Consider the following 18,909-nt stretch of genomic DNA (forward strand, 5'->3'; position numbering starts at 1 on the left):
AACATCGACCCCCCCAATCCCCCCTCCTACAACAAAACTAACAATGCAGTGAGAACATCGACCCCCCCATACAACAAATCTAACAGAACACAGTGAGAACATCGACCCCCCCATGCAACAAAACTAACAGAACACAGTGAGAACATCGATTTCCACCCCCCCCTCCACCCGTACAACAAAACTAACAAAACGTAACAAAAACATCAGCCGCCGAGAGCAGGGATGACTGCTGATGTTCTGGGGTTTAGATATTTCCAATGGAACAGGGAGGAAGGTAAAAGACTTTCTGAATGAGCCTACCATTGGGTTCTTTGTCACATGCTTTAATAAAATCCGTTTGACCACCTCCATCTCTCTACTTCATCAATTTATTTTGTCCTTTGCCCTGCTGACTCCCTAGTCCACTATGCATCTGCAAATTCTCATAGTTCCTTTCTCTCAGAGTTCTCTCAACTAGTTCATCCACTATTGACACAACATTCAGTGTTCTATCCCAGAGTTATCCCTATTCCCTTTCATGAACAAAGGGATAACATTTGCCACCCTACAATCTTCTGGTACTACTCCTCTAGCCAGTGAGGACACGAAGCACATCACAAAGGCACGGCAACCTCTTCTGTTGCCTTCTGTAGTAACATGGGGTATATCCCATTCTGCCCCAGGGATTTGTCTATCCTAATGTTTTTCAAAAGTTCCAGTGCATCCTCTTCCTTAACGTCGACATGTTGAAGTATATCAACCTGGTTCACACAGTTCTCACATTTATCAAGGTCTGGTGAATACTGAAGCAAAGTATTCATTGAAGACCTCTCCTATCTCCTGTGATTCCAGGCACAGGTTTCCTCTTCTATCCCTGATTGGTCTTACTCGCAATCTAGTCATCCTCCTGTTCTTCATGTACGAGTAGAATGCCTTGGGGTTTTCCTTAATCCTATTTGCCAAGGCCTTCTCATGCCCCCTTCTAGCTCTCCTAAGTCCATTCTTAAATTCCTTCCTGGCTACTTTGTAACAACCTAGCATCCTGTCAGATCCCTGTTTTCAAAACCTTAAGTATGCTTTCTTGTTCCTCTTCACTAGATGTTTCACATCTCTTTTCAACCATGATTCCTTCACCCTACCATCCTTTCCTTACCTCAATGGGACATACCTATCCTGAAACCCCTACAAGTGCTCTTGAAATAACTTCCACATCTCTGTTGTGCATTTCCCTGAGTACATCTGTTCCCATTTTTCTGCCCAATAGTTTCATAATTCACCCTTTCACAATTAAATACTTTCCTATTGCAACTGCTCTTATACCTACCCAATGTAAGAATCAGTGAGATGTGGTCATTGTGTTTGTGAAATCTGTTATCTGACCAGGTTCATTGCCTAGTACCAGGATCCAATAAGGCCTCTCCTTTAGACAGCCTGTCTACATACTGTCAGGAATCCTTCTTGGATAAACCTAACAAATTTCACCCCATCTAAATATTTTGTACCAAGGAGAAACCAATCAATATTGAGGAAGTTGAAGTCGTGCATGACAACAACTCTGCTATTTTTGCATCTTTCCAAAACCTTCTCCAATCTGCACCTCAGTTTCTCTGTTGCTATGGGGGTGGGGGGGCGGGGGTTGGTGTTGTCTATAGCATGCTGCCAATAAAGTGATTGCTCCCTTCCTGATTAATGCTCCCACCTATACTAATTTTGGTAGGGGTATATGGGGCATCAGGGAGGGGTAGCACCTCTGGTGGGGGAACATGTTGCGTCCTTTTCAAGGCAGTTTGTCCACCTTTGGTCCCCACCTGGCACTCAGCTCTCACCTGTGGCTCCTCGTAGCTGTTTACATGTGACAGCGGCCACACCCCAGGCAACAGCTTCGACAAGCCGACTAAACCAGGTGAGGGTAGCCGACGGGTCTCAAAACCTCGGTGAGGTAGGGAGTTGTCTATCCCAGCATGTGAAGACAGACTCCAACAGATTGAGCGGACGAGACCAATGGAAGGTCCAATGGTCAAGAAGGCGGTCTCTGCAAGCGTCGTGGAACGTGTAGAGCAGGACAAGACACAGAAGACGTCCTGGTCATCTACTGCGCTAGTCCCATCTCCAGCCGTCTCGACTCTTTTCTTGCCACTGGATCCAGATGGGAATTGGGTAGAGAGAGTGAGGCTGACGCTGCGCAACTCTCCCTCACTTAAATCCAAATCAAGCACTAGTCTCGACACCATCAAGCTGGCTGGTGGTGCAGTGATATCAGTGCCGGACTCCGGGAGCGAAGGTTCCCGAGTTCGAATCCAGTCGGGCCGCTCCCGGGCACGCTTTCCATCCATACCGGGTTGGGTGTCGAGCTAGCAACTCGATCTCGTAAAAAAAAGTACTATATGGTGTCGCGGTCTTCATCGATGATGATGGACAAACCTATATTAATTTGGTAGACATCTTTCCTTTCTGCACCTGTGATACTATCCCTGATTAGCAATGCCACTCTCCTACTTCTTTTACCTTACTCCCTGTCCCACCCCAGAACATCCAGCAACCATTCCTGCTCTTGTGACAGCCAAGTCTCTGTACTGGCCACAAAGTCATAGTTCCATGTATTAACCCAAGCAGTTCAGTTCTGAAGAGAGACAGGGCCTGTGACCCCAGGAATGGCAGAGGTTAAGAGGGAACATGATTCAGGTATATAAGGTTATGAGAAGTATAGAAAAGGAAGACGACAGAAAAGTTTTTCCCGTATCAGTGGTAGATAAAACTAGAGGGCATAGCTTTAGGGTGAGGGGATCTGAGGGGGACTCTCTTCACTCCGAGTGGTGAATAGCTGGAACACTGCAAGAAAGAGTGGTGGAAACTGGGTCATTCACAGTGGATTGATGAGCATTTTAATCATTTAGACAGAGAGGGCAAGGGTTTAGGGTTAGAGGGAAAAGACTTAATGGGTACTGTATAAATGCAGGGACATTGCTTTTGTCAATTCCAGACCACAGGTAGTGGATGTGTACTTTTGCCTCCTTTTGTTCTTGGTAATCAGGTGACACCGTGACAGATGTTAGCAAAAGTTTAGCACAGATTCCTGCATTGGAAGTCTAAATGTACTTGAGACCCAAGCAGTTTAGTATTTGCGTTAATTGACTACGATTCCATTTTAGCAGTAAAGTAAATCGTGCTAACCAGACATCTTAAGCATCGTATTTGATTGTTATGCCATTTCTTGGTAGTTAATTCCAATTGTTTCTTTGAGAAAATGGCTGTGGAATAAATGCATCCTTGGGGATAATTCCATCCCTGGTTTCAGATGGTAGTGGTAAAACACTGCAGCTTTATGATATGTATCGAGCTGCATTTTACTATTATCAGACTGTAACTGCTACAAAGAATATCTGTTGTTCTGAGTTTAATTTGAAATATTAGAGCATAACTTGGCAAAAAGAGCTTGTAACAACCACCTCAGAGATTGACTTCATATGGTCTTACAATACAATTTAAGTTCTGGCTCGTTAAGATGTTTAATGCTGATGATAAGTGTACAATCTACATCGATAGTCTTCTACATCAAGAAAGAGAACTGTTAGACTTCAACTAAGTGACTATAGATACCTTTGCAACAGCCGTGTAACAGATCCTGAGACACTCATACATTGCAAGTGGCCCGAGGGTGCATCTGCCGTGAGTTTATAGTAGTGAGGAACAAGAGAGGAGTAAACCCTATCAGAACATACAACCGGCAGCTATAATTAATTAGCAGTTTGAGGAGATTTAGTATGTCACCAAAGATTCCAGCAGATTTCTACAGGTGCACCATGGAGAGCATTCTGACTGGTTGTATCACTACCTCATGGAGAGTCCAACATGCAGGATTGAAAAAGACTGCAGAGGGTCGCATACTCAGCTAGTTCCATCAACCCTCCCTACCTTCGAGGACATCTTCAACAGAAGGTGCCTTAAGAAGGCTCATCCAGCGTTAAGGACCCTCACCATCTGGTGCTTGCTCTGTGTTGGAGGTACAGGAACCTGAAGACTGACCCTCAATGTTTTAGGAACAGCTTCCCCTCTGCCATCAGATTTCTGAACAGTCCTTGAACCCATGAACACTACCTTACAATTCCTCTTTTGAACAAGTTCCAAGTAAATTTATTATCAAAGTGCATAAATGACACCATATTACAACCCCGAAATTCATTTTCTTGCGGGAATACTGGCTAAATGCAAAAACCATAATAGAATTAATGAAAGACTGCACTAACAAGACAGACGAACAGTGTGCAACAGGGAACGAACAGTGTGCAAATACAAAAGAAAGACAAGAACTTATAATAGTAAATAAGTAAACAATAAATATCAAGAACATGAGATGAAGAGTCTTTGAAAGTGAGTCCGTAAGTTGAGGGAACAATTCATTGATGGGGCAAGTGAAGTTATCTGCACTGGTTCAGGAGCCTTATAGTTGAGGGGTAATAACTATTCCTGAAACTGGTGGTGTGAGTCCTGGGGCTCCTGTATCTTCCTCCTGATGGCAGCAGTGAGAAGAGAGCATGAGCTGGGTGGTGTGATTCCCTGATGATGGACACTGCTTTCCTGCTCAGTGGTGGGGAGGACTTTACCTGTGATGGACTGGGTTGTATCTACTACATTATGTAAGATTTTCCATTCAAGAGCATTGGTGGTTCCATACCAGGCTGTAATGCAACCAATCAATATACTCTCCACCACACATCTATAGAAATTTGTCAAAGTTTTAGATATCATACTGAATCTTCACAAGCTTCTAAGGAAGTAGAGATGCTGCCGTGCTTTCTTCGTAATTGCACTTGCGTGCTGGGCCCAGGACAGATCCTCTGAATTAATAACACTGAGGGATTTAAAGGTACTGACCCTCTCCACCTCTGATCCCCCATTGAGGACTGCCTCGTGGACCTCCACTTCCCTCCTCCTGAAGTCAATAATCAGCTCCTTGGTCTTGCTGACATTGAGTAAGAAGTTGTTGTTGTGGCATCTACTCAGCAGGATTTTCATTCTCCTTCCTGTGTGCTGATTCATCCGCATATTTTTTTAATTGTAGCTTATAGTAATTTTTATGTCTTGCTGCCTTGAAACAACATTTCACAATTTATGACAGTGATGATAAATCTGATTCTGATTTTGACCCCATCCAGTTGTCGTTGAGGAGCTGAGAAATTTTCTGCACTCTTTTGCCGGTGTTTATTGTTCAGCCGGGTTATCAGGTCATAGTTACACAGCACAAAAACAGGGTCTTCGGCCTAACTGGTTCATACCAACTGAGATTCCCATCTTAACTCCATTTGCCCCCGTTTTATGATGGACAGTTTGTGCCAGCTATAGGAGGGAATGGAAGGGAGAAGTGGAGTTGGGAGATGGTGCTAGGTTGGATCATAGATAGAGGCAGACAAGTAGAGCTGTTTATAATCACATCCTCGTATTGGACAAAAGATATGAGATCATGTACCACCAGGCTCAAGCTCAGCTTCTATCCTGGTATTATCAGACTATTGACCAGTCCCCTAATAAAATAAGATGGTTCTTTGAATTCATAATCTATATCATTATGACCTTACAGCTTATTGTCGACCTGCACTACACTTCATTTTGCATTCTGCTATTTTCCTTGATGCACTGTTGTGATGAAGTCATCTGTATGGATAATATGCAAAACAAAGTTTATCACTGTACCTGGTATATGACAATAATAAAATAATTTGCCATTTTGGTCCATATCCTTTTAAACTTTGCCCATCCATGTGCCTGTCCATGGTCATTATCATGAGAGTTTGCTGTGCCCCAGCTTGTTGCTGCATTGCAACATTCAGTATAGAGGGACAGCACCAAGGGAGCACTCCACTGACAAGGAGGGGTTGCAGTCTTGTAGTTCAAAACTAAAGTGTGCTTGGACATCCTTATTGTGAGGTGCTTCAGAAATATGGGATTTCCCTTTGACGTTTTCCAAAGTCAAGTTTCAATGCAAACAGCAGCATCACAGGCATGCAGAGCATTGAATAAGCAACATTTGCAAGAGAAGCGTAAATTATACACAAGTTTTATGTGAAAGAACACACGTAGAACAAACAAAAAATGCAAGGAATTTTAGTGCATAGTGGTCATAGTGTTGCTAAACTGTAGTGACTAGGGTTTTATAGGTTGGTTCAAGAACTGAATGGTTGAAGAGAAGTCCCAATGGTTACAATGGAAGCCACTTTATTCAGACCACTTGATTTTGGAAATATAGATGCCAATTTTATCAAAGAGTCAAACAGCACCGAAACAGACCCTTGGGTCCAATTTACAGTGCCATGCAAAAGTTTGGGCACCCCCGGTCAAAATTTCTGTTACTGTGAATAGTTAAGTGAGTAGAAGATGAACTGATCTCCAAAAGTCATAAAGTTAAAGATGAAGCATTCTTTTCAACATTTTAAGCAAGATTAGTGTGTTATTTTTGTTTTGTACAATTTTAGAATGGAAAAAAGGAAAGGAGCACCATGCAAAAGTTTAGGCACCCCAAGAGATTTGAGCTCTCAGATAACTTTTACCAAGGTCTCAGACCTTAATTAGCTTGTTAGAGCTATGGCTTGTTCAGTCATCGTTAGGAAAGGCCAGGTGATGCAAATTTCAGAGCTTTACAAATACCCTGACTCCTCAAACCTTGTCCCAGCAATCAGCAGTCATGGGCTCCTCTAAGCAGATGCCTAGCACTCTGAAAATTAAAATAAATGATGCCCACAAAGCAGGAGAAGGCTATAAGAAGCTAGCAAAGCGTTTTAAGGTAGCCGTTTCCTCAGTCTGTGCTGTAATTAAGAAATGGCAGTTAACAGGAACCGTGGAGGTAAAGTTGAGGTCTGGAAGAACAAGAAAACTTTCTGAGAGAACTGCTCGTAGGATTGCTAGAAAGGCAAATCAAAACCCCTGTTTGACTGCAAAAGACCTTCAGGAAGATTTAGCAGACTCTGGAGTGGTGGTGCACTGTTCTACTGTGCAGCGACACCTGCACAAAAATTACCTTCATGGAAGAGTCAACGGAAGAAAACCCTTCCTGGGTCCTCACCGCAAAATTCAGCGTCAGAGATTTGCGAAGGAACATCTAAGCAAGCCCGATGCATTTTGGAAACAAGTCCTATGGACTGATGAAGTTAAAATAGAACCTTTTGGCCACAGTGAGCAAAGGTATGTTTGGAGAAAAAAGGGTGCAGAATTTCATGAAAAGAATATCTCTCCAACTGTTAAGCACAGGAAGTGGATCGATCATGCTTTGGGCTTGAGTTGCAGCCAGTGTCATGGGGAACATTTACTGGTAGAGGGAAGAATGAATTCAATTAAATACCAGCAAATTCTGGAAGCAAACATCACATCGTCTGTAAAAAAAAAAAAAATTAAGTTGAAGATGTAAAGAGGATGGCTTCTACAACAGGATAATGATCCTAAACACATCTCAAAATCCACAATGGACTACCTCAAGAGGCACAAGCTGAAGGTTTTGCCATGGCCCTCAGAGTCCCCTGACCTAAACATCATCGAAAATCTGTGGATAGATCTCAAAAGAGTAAGAATGCCAAAGAATCTCACAGAACTAGAAGCCTTTTGCAAGGAAAAATGGGCGAAAATCCCCCAAACAAGAATTGAAAGACTCTTAGCTGGCTACAGAATGCGTTTACAAGGTGTGATACTTGCCAAAGGGGGTGTTACTAAGTACTGACCATGCAGGGGCCCAAACTTTTGCTTCGTGCCCTTTTCCTTTTTTGTTATTTTGAAACTGTAAAAGATGGAAATAAAAAAGTAATCTTGCTTAAAACATTAAAGAAATGTGTCATCTTTAACATTATGCCTTTTGGAAATCAGCTCATCTTTTACTTGCTTAGCTATTCACAGTACAGAAATTTTGACCAGGGGTGCCCAAACTTTTGCATGCCAGTGTATCCATGCTGACCAAGATTCCCATTGCTCATGTTTGGCCCATATCCCTTTAAATCTTCTCATTTTTTTCCTACAGAATATGACCAGTTATGGAAGTCAAAAACAGCTATTTGTTTTCTTTCTGTTTCTCTTCAGGTGAAGCTATGTCTTCAGAAGCTATATGAGAACAAGAAGATTGCCAGTGCGACACACAACATATACGCGTACCGGTAGGAAAGAGACAAACAGACAGGAAAACATCATTATTAATGATCTAACTAAATAACAAATTTCACGTCCTACAAGTCAGTGATAATAAATCTGATTCTGAAGATGGAAACATAATGGGTAGAATGTGTTTGATTGATATCTCTTTGCAAGAGTCTCAGGCTAACTTTGAGGTAACTTGCTGGTTGAGTTGGTAATAACAGAGGCAGATGCACTGTTAGCATTCATTAGAGTCACAGAGCAGTATAGCAGGGAATCAGGCCCTTCAACCCCTCCACCTGGCTAGTGGCAATTTCCTGTGTTTGACTCGCATCCCCTTTGCTCCATCCCTCCAGGTACCTATCCAAGTGCTTCTTAAATGATACTATTGTACCTGCCTTAACCTCTTCCTCTGGCAGCTCGTTCCATCTGCTCAACATTCTCTGTGTAGAAAAAGTTGCCTATCAAGTTCCTCTTAAATCTTTCCCCTCCTACCCTAAACTTATGTCCCCTGGGTTTGGACTTCCCTACACTGGGGGAAAAAAAATTAGAGAGGACTAGAATATAAAGGCAAGGATGTATTGCTGAGACCATAAGACATAGGAGTAGAATTAGGCCATTTGGCCCATACAGTCTGCTCTGCTATTCCATCATGCCCGATTTATTATTCCTCTCAACCCTATTCTTGTGCCTTCTCCCCATAATCTTTGATGCAATGGCTAATAAAGAACTATTGACCTCTGCTTTAAATCTACTCAATCACTTGGCCTCCACAGCTGACCATGGCAATGAATTCCAAAGATTCACCATCGCCTGGTAAATAAATTCCTTCCCATCTCTGTTCTAAATGGATGTCCCTCAATCCTGAGGCTGTTCCCTCTGGTCCTAGTAGAGAGCTATCGACTATAGGAAACTTCCTTTCCACATCCAGGCTATCTAGGCTTTTCAATATTTGATAGGTTTCAATGAGGTCCCTCTTATTCTGCTAAACTCCAGCAAGTACAGGCCCAGAGCCTTCAAACGCTGCCTATACGCTAATCCTTTCATCTCCAGAATCATTCTCATAAACCCCTTCTGGACCCTCTCCAATACCAGTTCATCTTTTCTTAGATAAGGGGCCCAAAACAGCAGAGCAGACAATACTCCAAGTGCAGTCTGATCCATACCTTATAAAGCCTCAGCATTACATCCGTGCTCTTGTATCTTGGTCCTCTTGAAAAGAATGAATGGTAACATTGCATTTGTTTTCCTTACCACCAAGTCGACTTGCAAATTAATCTTTAGGAAATTCTGCTTAAGGACTCCTAAGTCCCTTTGCATCTCTGAGTTTTGAATTTTTTTCCCCATTTAGAAAATAATCTACGCCTTTATTCCTTCTACCAAAGTGTATGACTGTACATTTTTCTTCACCATATTCCATCTGCCACTTCTTTGCCCATTTTCCTAACGTCTGCGTCCTTCTACAGGTGTTGGTTAAGACGATTTAGAATATTGTGAGAAATTTTGGTCCCATATCCAAAGAAGTCTATGCTGACCCTTGAGAGGGTCCTGAGGAAGTTCATATGAATGATCCCAGAAATGAAAGGCTTAACAAAGGAGAGGTGTTTGATATCTTTGGGCCTGTACTCGCTGAAGTTCAGAAGGATGAAGGGGATCTCAATGAAACCTAGTGGAAAATGAAAGGCCTAGATAGAGTGGGCATTTTGAAAAGAGTCTAGTATCCAAGACATACCCTTGGAATAAAGAATATCCCTCTAGAATTGAGATGAGGAGGAATTTCTTCAGCCAGAGGGTGACGAATCTTTGGAATTCATTTCTACAGAGTGTTCTGGGGGCCAAGTCATCATTGGATGTATTTAAGACAGAGAGGGATAGGCCTTGATTGGTAAGAGTTTAACAGTTATGGGGAGAACGCAGGAGAATGAGGTTGGAAAAAAATCAGTTATAATTAAATAGCAGAGCAGACTTAATGGGCCAAATTGCCTAATTTTCCTCCTATATCTTGTGGTTTTATGAAGCTTGACCTCATTTCTTAAGTATTCCATTCCCCAACAAAACATTCCATTGGCTTTCCTAATTACTTGCTGTACCCACATATGATGGTTCATAAGCAGTTTCAAACTGTGCTGCATCTGGATCTCTCACTTCTGTAGGGTATTGGTGAAACCAGATCACGAGAGCTATGCACAGTATTGGTCTTATTTAAGCAAGGATTTCAATATAGTGGATTTCAAGAAGTGGAACCCTGTTATAGCCCTATAACAGGGGTCTATTTTTGTTCCACCCATTGCAATGTATATCAGGTTTCCCCCGCCATCTGAAGGTAGAGCGTTCCTAAGCCGAAATGTCGTAAAGCGAAGAAGCAATTACCATTTATTTATATGGGAAAATTTTGTGAGCGTTCGCAGACCCAAAAATAACCTACCAAATCATGCCACACAACACATAAAACCTAAAATAACAGTAACATATAGTGAAAGCAGGAATGATATGATAAATACACAGCCTATATAAAGTAGAAGTAAAGTAGTAGAAATACTTCTGTACAACAACTGCCTGCACAGATCTCCGTAGCGAAAATCTCACGCAAGCGCTGTTGGCATAAAGGGGCTCTCCAGTAACCTTTAAGCTATGAAGCTGCCAAATCTACTAAATAACATGTAAAAATACACAGCCTATATAAAGTAGAAATAATGTATGTACAGTGTAGTATCACTTACCGGAATGGGAAGACATCGAGCACACTGATGATGGTGTGTTAGACTGAGTCGTCGCAGGCTGGGTGGTGCAGTGGCCCTCACCCTCTGGGCTGCCAACTGATACATTGCCGCGAAGTATGCAGGGGTAGCCGGGAGGCACACAGCACACCTTTAAGAAAAAAGCCGAAATAAACATGCTAATTAATTAGGTGCTGCCCGGCACGTAAATGTCGGCGCAGATCAGAGGTGATAGCCGATTGCATCGGCACTGATCTGGGCCAACAATTATGTGCCAGGCGGCGCCTAATTAATTAGCATATTTATTTCGGCTTTTTTCTTAAAGATGTGCTGTGTGCATCCCAGCTACCGTTGCATTTTCCGCGAATCGGTATCTGTCTGTGGCCTGGGGGTTGGGGTGGTGGGACACTGGGGTGTCATCTGGTCGCTTGTTTCCATTAGAGCAGGCAGCTCATCTTCTATCTCTGCCCGCCTCGATGTCGAAGGTCAAGGTTAGTCGTCTGCTGTGGCTGATGTGGAAGGCTTGCTTGACTGCTGAGCCTCACGCATTTTTCTATCATACAGTTCTTTAATAAGGACTCAAACCATCCTGCAAATATCTCCTAAACTGACGTACCCTTTCAAAATCAAAGTCATACTTTATCATTACTCATTCGGTTTCGATTGTTATCCTTTTTTCTTCCAATTGCACCAGCTCTTCATCTGTCAGTTCTTGGTCATGGGATGCCAAAACCTCTTCAACATCATGTTCGTCAGCTTCCACAAACCAAACCCACGTTGTCCTTACTTCGTTCACCACGATCAAAACGCTTAATTATGTCTAGTTTTACTGTAAGTGTAACACCCTTACGAGCTCTTTTAGGCTTTTCCGATACCATAGAACTCATCTTGCAAACGGCTGCTCACAGGCACGTGTTAAAGCAAAGCAGTTCCCAGTTCGGGGCAGAGTGGCTGCTCGGGGTGCACTCTGCCTTTTATCGCGCGCTGAATTTTTTTCATAACAGTGAAAACACCTTCTGAAAGCGAAAACAGGGTACTAATGTAGGTCTTTCGTAACAGTGAGGTTTCGTAAATCGAACGTTCGAAAAGCGGGGGACACCTGTACTTGTACTGTATGTAATTGATTTGGGCAAAACCTAGATGGGCTGATTGGTAAGTTGCAAATGACACAAACATTGACCGAGGTGCAGATAGTGAGGAAGATTGTCAATAGATACAACAAGATGTAGACCAGCTGGAAATGTGGGCAGAGAGTTGGAAGATTGAGTATAACATTTTAGGAGGTTAAATGTAAGGCGAAAATGTACTGTCAATGGAAACACTAGGGACATTGATAATAAGAGGGATCTTGGGGTGTAAGTCTATACCTCCCTGAAGTAGTTAAGGTGGTAAAGGAAGAATATGGTGTGCTTGCCTTCATTGGTCAGGAAACTGAGTGTAAAAGTTAGGAAATCATGTTACTGTTCCATTGTTTGCTTAGGCCACATTTGTATTGTGTGCAGTTCTGATTGTCCCATTACAGGAAGAAAGTGGAGGCTTTGGAGGGGTTGCAAAGAGGTTTACCAGGATGCTGCCTGGATTAGGGACATTAGATACAAGGAGAGGTTGGACAAACTTTGATTGTTTTGTTGGGAACAAGAGAGGCTGAGGTGAGACATGACTGGAATTATTAGAGGCACAGATAAGGTTGATGCCCGGAGACTTTTTCTTGGTGTGGAAATGTCGAATACCAGAGTACGTAGCTTTAAGGTGAGGAACAGAAAGTTTCAAGATTTTCAGACAACTTTTTTTATACTGAAGGTAGTGGAAGCAGATATGATAGCAATGTTTAGGGGGTAGAGACATGAAAGTGCAGGGAAGAGAGGGATATAGGCCAAATGCAGGCAGGTGGGATTAGTCGCAAGCTGTTGACTACATGCTTTCTAGCAAAGGTGCCCCTACAATTCAGCTGGGTTGGGAATTTCAGACTTTGGACAGAGCAGCATTGGTGATGTGCACCCAGACAAGGTGAGAGGGTGGTTTGAAGAGAAAGGGACTCACATGCCCATTGTCCATGTCATCTTGGATAGCTGTGTCTAATGTCTAACCTCACCGACAAGCTCAACTGCAACCAAGCTTAAATGTAAAGCATATAAGTGCATTGGTTTTCATCACAGCATCAATAAAAATCAGTTGGGATCTTTCTCAATGTTAAAGCTGCTAAATAAAAGTGATTTCCTTCAATAGAAGTCAAATCATTAAATATTTTCAAGAAGGAATTGGATATTATCCTTGAAGCTAGAGGGATCCAGGGATATGGGAAGAACAGGAGACTTCAGTGCTGAGCTACAGAGAAAGGTGGAGCAGGCTAAAAATTTATTCTGTGGAGTGTAGGAAAATGAGGGTTCATCTCATAGATGTGTATAAAATCATGATGGTCATAGATGGGTCCTTTTTCTAGGGTTGAGGAGTCAAGAATTAGGAAGCACAGGATTAAGGTGAGACGGGAAAGATTTAATAGGAACCCAAGGGGCAACATTTTCACCTAGAAGCTATTCGGTAAATGGAATGAGCTGCCAGGAGAAGTGGTTGAGGCAGGTACATTGACACTGTTTATAAGCTACTCATACAAGTACATGGATAGGTGGCATATGGACCAAACACAAACAGATGAGATCAGCATTGATCGCACCTTGGTTGGCATGGACCTGTTGGACTGAAGGGTCTGTTTCAAGCTGTATGACTTGATTATTAATTTATACAATCACCCAGGGTCACTTTGATGGGTAGAAGCAGGATCAAAGGCTCAATGGTTTTCTCCTGCACTAGTATTTCTGGATACAAGATGGGCATCTCTCCTATGGTACTGGGGTTAAAGAAAACATTTTAAATCAATCCTCAGAGTTTGGTATTGCCAGTTATCTACTTTACTGATAGCAGTGTCCAAGTTTACACTTCTGGTTTGGTGACTGAGAAGAGTACAGCAGGAGCATTATTTCTCTAGGATATGCTGTGAAGACAAACGGACGTTCCTGCAGGACTGCGAGGATGATGGCGAGACTGCAGCTGGGGGCCGTTTGCTACATCTCATGCAGGTAACAGTAAGCTGAATGATACCTGATAGTTCTATCCTTTCGCAGAATCATCTGCACAGATTCCTTCCCTCTTATCCCTGCTTGTCCATGCTGCCGTGATGCCTCTCTATGCAATTCCCATTTGCCTGCAATATGTATATATTGCTCTAATCCTTTCCAACTCATGTTCGCAGTATTTACCTACACAGTTTATCGTTTGTACATAGGCAGACTGAGAAACGGCCAATGTAGTTTTTTGTAAAATTCTATTGTATTTCTTTTTTCCTATAAATGCCTGCAGGAAAATGAATCTCAAGGTAGTATTTGGTAACATACTTTACATAGTTTTATTATGTTTAATTTATACCAGTCCAAATACGATTTAAACATTATAATTGTGCCCACCGCTACCACTTCCTTTGGCAGCTCGCTCCATATGCCCACCATCCTCTGTGTGGAAAACCTGTCCCTTTAAATCTTTACCCTCTCATCTTAAACCTTTCTAATTCCAGGGACACTCCCCTACCTTGTGGAAAATAGATGGTGACCATCTATCCTGCCTATGCCCCCCAATATTTTATAAAATCCTAAATGGATGCATCCATTCAGCTTGTATGGCAGCCACTCGACCCCAGACCGCAAGAAACTGCAGAGAGTTGTGGACACAGCCCATTTCACACAAACCATTGACTCCATCTGCATTTCCCGCTGCCTCAGTAAAGCTCCCAGCGTAATTAAAGCCCCCCCTCTGCCTGGTTGTTCTCGCTTCTCCTCTCTCCCAATTAGGCAGAAGACACAAAAGCTTGAGAGCACGTATTACCGGGCTCGAGGACAGTGTCAATTGTGCTGTTATCAGACCCTTGAATGGACTTTCCTTACACTGAAAGATGAACTGTCGATCCCTCAGTCTAACTCATATGGTTATGTATTATTATCTGCCTGCACTGCACTTTCTCTGTAAATGCAGTACTGTACTGTGCTTTTCTTTCCTTTTTGCTACATGTTCGTCGCTATGTATGGAATGATCTGTCTGGATGATGTGCAAAGCAAAAGCTTTTCACTGTATCTTGGTATGTGTAACAATAATAACCTAATGCCAAGTCATCCCTCAGCTGCCAACGTTCTAGCATGTTGATACAATTCACATTGCTTTTGTCTGTCATTGTCAACCCTTATTATCAGTGAGTGCATTTCTTCACTGCTGCCTTGCTTCAACAGATTTTGGATGTCCGCAATGTGCTGGTGGTGGTTTCCCGGTGGTACGGGGGGATTTTGCTAGGACCCGACCGCTTCAAGCATATCAACAATTGTGCTAGAAACCTACTCGTTGATGAGGGTTACAGCGAACTTGGGGTAAGACCAGCTCTTTAGTCCAGTAAGTAATTGTGATTTAAGCAATGTAACCAGGAATAGGCTGCTCAGCCCCTTGCGCCTGCTATTCCATTCAATAACATCATAGAATCATGGAGTAACACAGTGTGGAAGTAGGCACTTTGTTTCCAGAATTGACCATTGTCCGTGACTAAGATGCCCAATTAAGCTAATCCCATCTGCCCGTGTTTGACCCATATTCCTCTGAGCATTTCCTATCTATGTACCTGTCCAAATGTTGTTATTGTACCTGCCTCAACCATTTTCTGTGGCAGCTTATTCCTTATACCCATTGCCCTCTGTGTGAAGAAGGTCCCTTTTAAATCTTTCCCCTCTCACCTGAAACCTATGTCTTCTGGTTTCTGATTACTTTTCCCAAGGAAAAAGACCGTATGCATTCAGCTTGTTTTCAGCCCTTGTGACTTTATACCCCTCTAAAGTCACCCCTCAGTCTCCTATGCTCCAAGCAGTAAAGTTCAACCTCTCCCTATTATTCTGTCCCTCATGCCCTGTTACCGCTGTCATAAATATTCTTTGAACTCTTTCCAGTTTAATGACGTCTTTCTTTTAACATGGCAATCAAAACTGAACTTAATACTCCAAAATGTACCCTCGGCAATGTCTTCTGCACCTGCAACATAACATTTCAGCTTCTGTACTCAACACCCTGACTGATGAATGTCAGTGAGCCGCAAGCATTCCTAACCACCCTGTCTACCTGTGACACAGACCAGATGTGTTTCAGAACTTTCAGGATTTTCATTGTAAAAGCCCTATTCTAATTTGTCTTCTGAAAATGAAGCACCTTGAGCTTCCACACCCCTGGAGTAGAGAATTCTAAAGATTCACCATCCTCGATTTGAGGAAACCTTTTCCTCTCTCTGTTCTGAATGGTGAGTCCCTTGTTTTGAGGCTGTGACCCCTGATTCAATACTCCCGGTGCAGAGGAAACATCAGACTGGATGGGCTGTTATGAGTTCCTGGATGGTGAGAAGGGACAAGGTGAAGGAGCAGTTGTACCTCTGTCAGTGGGAGGGGGAGGTGCATGAGTAGACCAATTAATTGCTAAGAGACCATTTGGACTGCTAAGAGGGGAATAGAAGGGAAGGTGTGTTGAATGGCGACGTCCAGTTAGAGCTGGTGGAAAATGTCATAGATAGTATTGAACAGCACAGGAACAGGCTCTGCAGCCCACCTTAGCTTTCTATGTTCCAATGAAAATAAACCCAGCCTATCCAATCTCAAAACTATAGCACTCCATTCCTGTGAGCCTCCTCTGTACTCTCTTTATTGCTACCACACTCTTCCTGTAATGGGACTGGATCTCTACATAATACTGTTTAACAGCTGCAACATGTCTTGCCGATGTGTTATACAACTCCAACATGACATCCCATCTCTGGTACTCAGGGCCTAACAAAACAGACCAAATGCCTTCTTCACTACCCTGTCTACCTGTGTACCTCTTTCAGTGACCTAAGGACTTCTACCCCAAGGTCCATCTGTATATCAAAACTCCTGTTGTCTCTACCATGTACTCTAAATGTCCCAGCTTTCCAGCTGCCTTGTGTCCCCCTATATTGTTGAACAACCTTCTTTCTTCTCTATGACTCCACCAATATGATCTTCAAACTTAGTAATCAAACCAACTCTGTTCTCATCCAAATCAATCAATGCCAGAGGTCGCATTGACAGACCTCCAGTTGGACAAGTGCCCATCCACCACCACCCTCTCCCTTTATTACTTCTTACTCACTACAATTTCTGATGATTGCTAAATCTCTTCAATTAGTTGCCAGCTTCTTGGCAATCTAAAATTACTCTGATTAATTTCTTTTGTGATCACGGGAGATGACTGTAATTTCAGATATTTAAACTGTATCTGCCGTAGCTTTGTCCACCCACTGAAGTTGTTGCAGTTCTTTTACATCCTCCTGCCTTCATCCTCACCTACTGCTGTTCTGCCTACCCCTACATGAATATACGTGCATCTCTCAAGGTCATAACACTGATAAAATTTTGTGTTAATCTTGTAGGGGGAAGTGTCAAAGACGCCAATAAAGAACAAAAAGCTAAAGAACAAGAAAGGAAAATAAATGAAGTAACATTGATATTTTCTAATTAATGGATAAGAACGATATCAGTTTGTCCAGAACTGCCCTACTGAAGCCAAAATGAAATACAGGAAAATATTCTTGCTGAATCCATTTGCTCTCTTTGTACTGTTGTACTCCAGGAATTTAATCCAAATCCTTTGCCTGCAACCAGTTGTATTTCTTCCTGCCTGTTGCTCTCAGCAAGTGGTCACTACTAGTTGATGACACCGCCCCCCACCAAGAAGATTCAGATCAAAACTTCTTGATTTCCAGAGCAAGCATCCACATGTCCATAAACATTGCTCATGAAAGGAGAGGGTTTGAGATTCAGCAGCGTTTTTCAGTCCACTGCCATGTTCCATTAACAATATTGATTCTTATTGGAATGTCAAGGCAAAGAAGAGTTGGTAGACATTCAGGCCTTCAAGTAGGTGCTAGCTCTTTGATTCTATTCAATTTGTTCCCTTCCCTTTTCTTTCTCCCACAGCTTTGCCTCTTTTCAGGAATTTCCAATTCCCTTCTGAACTGGCTTCCTCTACCTTTCCGGATACCAACTGGCTTGTCTCATTCCTGTCCAATTGTCAGTTGATTTCATGTGGTGCTGCATAGGGACTGGAGCTGTGAGGCAGCTGTGCCCTTGTGCTACCATGTCATCTGTTCTTAATCAATATTTGGTCCTGATCAATAGTACAATGAGATCAGTATATTTCTGGAATCCTTGGGTTGGATACAGGAAGATCTGAAGTTTGGTGAACTGTGCTCATAATGGGTTTTAATTTTACACCTGAACACGTTGTTTTATGAAACCCTAACTTTACAAATAGCTTCTTAATCTTTTGGATGAGACAGCAAATGCTCTAGTGATTTAAACAAATTGCTCATTTGCAGTGCTGAACCGTTGAACTGACCTGATACGATTTTTCTCTGCTTTAAATAGAAGTGGGAACTGAAGAGCAAATATTTAGTAGTTAATTGCCACATTTTCACTCTAAACTTCATGTTCTGAATAAAACATTAAAATTGATTCTAATCTGAATTTGTTCAATGAATTCCTTCCTTCACAACGACATGAACAAATGGGCTGGTAAACAATAACTTGGAGGTGGTTGTGCTGTTTTGGAGCCAAAACAATAGCAGGATCATTCTTCCAGAGCGGAGAGCAGTCACGTATAAACTGCATAAAATGGGTCTCAGTCACTGAATTTCCACATCTCGCACAAAGAACACAATACAGTCCCTGGAGCCATTCCCACTGCACTAACTGTACCCTAACAGACCAGGAATGAAGAAAAAAGAAGAAACTTACGAGATAACTACCTCACCCAAGCCTGATGATCCAAAGCCACTCTAAAAGTGGCCCACACACACCACCAACATATTTAGTGAAATTTGGTGTTTTGCGCAGCAGTACATTGTGTAATACATACTAATAAAAATGATAAATTTCAATAAAAAATATATAAAAAATTAAAGTGCAAAAAGACAGGGGAAAAAAGTACTGGGGAAGTGTTCATGGGTTCATTGTCCATTCAGAAATCTGATGGTGGAGGGAAGAAACCTACTGCACCAGTTGCTGAGTTTGCCAGT

At 42.4% G+C, this 18,909-nt stretch overlaps 1 protein-coding gene across 1 annotated transcript in view; it reads left to right on the forward strand.

Annotated features, from left to right (window-relative positions):
* impact (impact RWD domain protein) overlaps positions 1–18,352 on the forward strand; it is a 42,388-nt gene extending 24,036 nt beyond the window's left edge. The window contains exons 8-11 of the mRNA XM_072257592.1: positions 8,035–8,108; positions 13,786–13,876; positions 15,074–15,208; positions 17,263–18,352. Coding sequence (XP_072113693.1) covers positions 8,035–8,108; positions 13,786–13,876; positions 15,074–15,208; positions 17,263–17,322 — 360 coding nt within the window. The 3' untranslated portion in view covers positions 17,323–18,352. The remainder of the gene's footprint in view (positions 1–8,034; positions 8,109–13,785; positions 13,877–15,073; positions 15,209–17,262) is intronic.
* The last annotated feature ends 557 nt before the right edge of the window (positions 18,353–18,909 follow it).

This window comes from Mobula birostris, chromosome 1 (assembly GCF_030028105.1).
Source record: "Mobula birostris isolate sMobBir1 chromosome 1, sMobBir1.hap1, whole genome shotgun sequence".
NCBI classification, from domain to species: Eukaryota; Metazoa; Chordata; class Chondrichthyes; order Myliobatiformes; family Myliobatidae; genus Mobula; species Mobula birostris.